Raw genomic sequence first — 3,445 nt, forward strand, 5'->3', positions numbered from 1 at the left:
GACCCTAGCAAATGCTACTGCTGAGGTTATTTAGGTGTAGAACTTGTTGAAAGAGTTGGGCGTCTCTCATCCAGAAGCAGCATCACTTTGTTGTGACAATCTTGATGCTACGTATTTATCTGCTAACCTTATTTTTCATGTCAGGACAAAGCATACTGAGATTGATTATCACTTTGTTCGAGAAAAAGTGGCTGACAAACTGCTGAATATCACATTCATACCTGCTCGCGATCAGGTGGTGGATGGCTTTACTAAACCCCTCACCTTGTGACAATTAGAAGCTTTTAGGCAAAATCTCAACTTAGATAGTTGTGATTGTGTGTGTGTGGCAGGGGGGGGGGGGGGGTGTTAAACATTGTAATGTGTGCGTGCGTGTTTCTGTTGTAACAACCTGGTTAAGCTAGAGATATGATCCCAATCTTGTTAGTTAACTTGGAGATCAATTCTAAGCCTAGCCAACTCCTGTAATCCCCTGGCCTTTGAGCCCTTTATTAATACGCACGCATCCCTGCACATAGCATACGCTTAAGCCTAGGTTTTCTACATATACCTCTTGCTCCATCATAGAGCAGTAAAAACTAGAACAAACTAGAATAAGGATGACATTAATTAATTAATTTAGCAATTTGTTCAAAGGCTTCCAGCAGTTTACATACATTCTTAGAGAAGCAAGCAAGAAAATATGACAACAAATATACCACCACAAATCCATCTTTCTCAGTTGGCCTGCCCTCCCCCAAAGGCATACATAAAAGGATATCCTTCAGATTGTCATATCGAAAGGAAATAGCAGACATGAATTCAGGGTTTACATATACTATACTGCTTTCATTTATACTTGAGCGGCGATTATGTCTGTCTCACACTATTATAACCATAAGCGCGCGCGCACACACACATACACACACACACTCACTCACTTTAGCTAGGAAGTGTGGAGCTTGTTTATTGAACGAGTAGCATGCATGCAGATAAAGGTTGCAGCCGTAGGGATAGAGCTTCAAGAGACCAGCGTCGGTTGCAGCTAGCTAGTACTCCTACTCAGGAGCTAGCTAGCGTAACTCAAGGTGTTGATTTATAAGATTGAAGATGTCTTGAGATCCTGAGATCCTGACATGGCCTCCAGAATAGGCGCAGATGTGCGTAAGGGCCCCAAGAGCCAACCGGTGGCGATGAGCCTATATGCAGACTCCGTGAGGTGGATACCGTCCCAGTTGATGTGCGTGTCGGGGTTAGTGCATGCGCTCGCGCCAGGAAACCCGCAAGCCACTGTCATGTCGTAGTTATATGGCCCACCTGCTCCACAGCACACCTGGAGCCCCGACGAAGCACTAAACCCTGCGAGGTCCCTGAATCAGCAAGTAGTAAAAATTGTGCTTTGTCATTCAATCATCTTTTGTAGCTTACCGTATCTTGTTGGTTCATTGAGAAACTCTATCACTGGAGTGTAGTAGTCACCATAGACGATCTTGGCCTCGGGGTACTTGATCCGGAGCCGATACACGGCCGCCACCAGCAGTCTGTTGTGGTAGCGCGCTAGAGCATTGTATTTTATCAGGCACCCCCGGCGGTCGTAGTGTGTCTTGTTCGGGCTGGCGTACAAGGTCAGAACGATGGGAATGCACCCCATTGGCGGTTGCCCAGGCACCACCACGTTCCTGCCTCCCTCCTTAACTAGTTGCTACATGCAAAACAAAACAACAAAGGCAAGCATTTCCCTTAGGCTTAATTAGCTCGCTTGGTGTGAGAAAATTAAACCAAGCAACCAGTTAATTAATTTTGTAATACATATAATTTGTCTTCCAGGCCGGCCGGGACAAAAGAATTGGTACCTCAACGCCGTCTGAGATGGCTTGTACGACGTCTCGGACGTATACCAGGCCAAAGGTTTTGCCGGAGGCCATGATGAAGGTGTAGTCGTTCCCTCCGATCTCTCCCATAAAGAAGAGGGATCCCCTGAAATAGTCTCTGCAACCTGAAGATCGATAAAACAGAATTTAATAGCCAATTTGTCATTCAATGCAGACTACATCATGCATGACATATAAACATATAACTGAGTGGAGTTGGTACCTTGTGGTGTTGAGCACAAGGTGGGCTTGAGGTTCTGGAACCAGTCGAGCTGCACGCTTAAGGAGCTGTTGAAAGGGGGTACACTTGTGATGTTCTTCTCGTGGAAGTAGGCTAGGTCGAGTGCCGTAGCGCCGACGACAGCGAAGTTTGCTCCATGGGTGAAGTTAGTTTCTTCACCGAGAATCGGGGGGACAAAAGGGAGCCCGAACTCGTCAGCTGCCAGAGTTCATAGATCAATCATAGACACTACCTTCTATCTATAGCGTGCTCTCTAACAAAAACTGAAAGCTAGCTAACTTGAGACAAAGGACAGAAGCATAAGTATATATACCAATAAAGTCCATGATGATGCGGCCATTGGAGGCTCGGCCGGTGGGGCGACCGAAGAAGGTCTCCCCATAGGGGAGGTTACTGAAAGGGATGACCGGAAACACAGGCGCAGCGAGCTTGACAAAGTTGCCAGTGTCGGCATACGAGTCGCCGAAGCTGAAGATGGAATGGATCAAGCGAGGACCAGGGTTGGCCTGACCATAATGCATGCTGGCCAGGAGAGGGAGGAGGAGGAGGAAGGATATATGCCTTAGGGCTGAGTGATGCTCCATAGTTGTGGTGCACTGTTTGAATTGGTCGGCAGCTGTGCTTCTGCTATGTGGCGGATATGCTCAGGTATATATATACGAGAAATACCTGTGTGCACTCGGGCCCACTCCTCAGATAACTTCAATGGTAGGGAATCAGTGTGACATCAGTGAGATCGAGAAATGGTGGGGATCAATGTGATGGGACTGAAGGAGGAGCATTGCAATTACAATATCCTCATACAGGTATGCGCGTGAATATACTACTCCCTCTGTCCCATAATATAAGAACGTTTTTAACACTAGTGTAGTGTCAAAAACGTTCTTATATTATGGGACGGAGGGAGTAGCTCATATGGTAGTGGTAGCGTGTAATTTAACAACTTGCCCTGATGCGGTCTTAATCGCTTCTGTCATTTTGCCCAGCCATATGTACAATATTTTTTCTTTCAGAAGGGACCCATGCATCATGTGATGCACGCATCCATAGTACTGGTTAAGAATAAATGTCAACTGGTTAGTTGGATAGCTTTTAATCAATATTTTGCTTTGAATCATCTCGTATCTTTGTGATAGCTACTGCAACTGCACAGCATGATGAGAGCTTTGATTCTTTGCTGAAATCATGACAAGCTGATGAATCTGATGGCGTAACTGCCAGATCTCCTGGGAGAAAATTGGACACACCAGGTGGTGGAGATCTCCTCCGAAACAAGAGGATGATGGCCACATTGTATGTAAAATATATCGAAATTCCTGATGGTTATTGGTGCGTTCCTTTGGATGGTGTGAGG

At 46.0% G+C, this 3,445-nt stretch overlaps 1 protein-coding gene across 2 annotated transcripts; it reads right to left on the minus strand.

The window, feature by feature from the left end:
* Nucleotides 1-695: 695 nt before the first annotated feature.
* LOC123129880 (GDSL esterase/lipase At5g45910) lies at nucleotides 696-2,698 on the minus strand. 2 transcript variants are annotated; one of them, XM_044549855.1, is made up of 5 exons: nucleotides 2,405-2,698; nucleotides 2,074-2,244; nucleotides 1,833-1,975; nucleotides 1,408-1,681; nucleotides 696-1,338 (listed from the first exon to the last, which is right to left on the minus strand). In XM_044549855.1, the coding sequence occupies exons 1-5, from the start codon at nucleotides 2,673-2,675 to the stop codon at nucleotides 1,076-1,078; spliced, it is 1,122 nt and encodes a 373-aa protein (XP_044405790.1). In that variant the 5' UTR covers nucleotides 2,676-2,698; the 3' UTR covers nucleotides 696-1,075. The 2 variants fall into 2 exon arrangements, with proteins under 2 accessions (XP_044405790.1, XP_044405789.1); XM_044549854.1 differs by having other exon boundaries at nucleotides 2,074-2,289.
* Between the last annotated feature and the right edge of the window lie 747 nt (nucleotides 2,699-3,445).

Source organism: Triticum aestivum, chromosome 6A, assembly GCF_018294505.1.
Source record: "Triticum aestivum cultivar Chinese Spring chromosome 6A, IWGSC CS RefSeq v2.1, whole genome shotgun sequence".
Lineage (NCBI taxonomy): Eukaryota > Viridiplantae > Streptophyta > Magnoliopsida > Poales > Poaceae > Triticum > Triticum aestivum.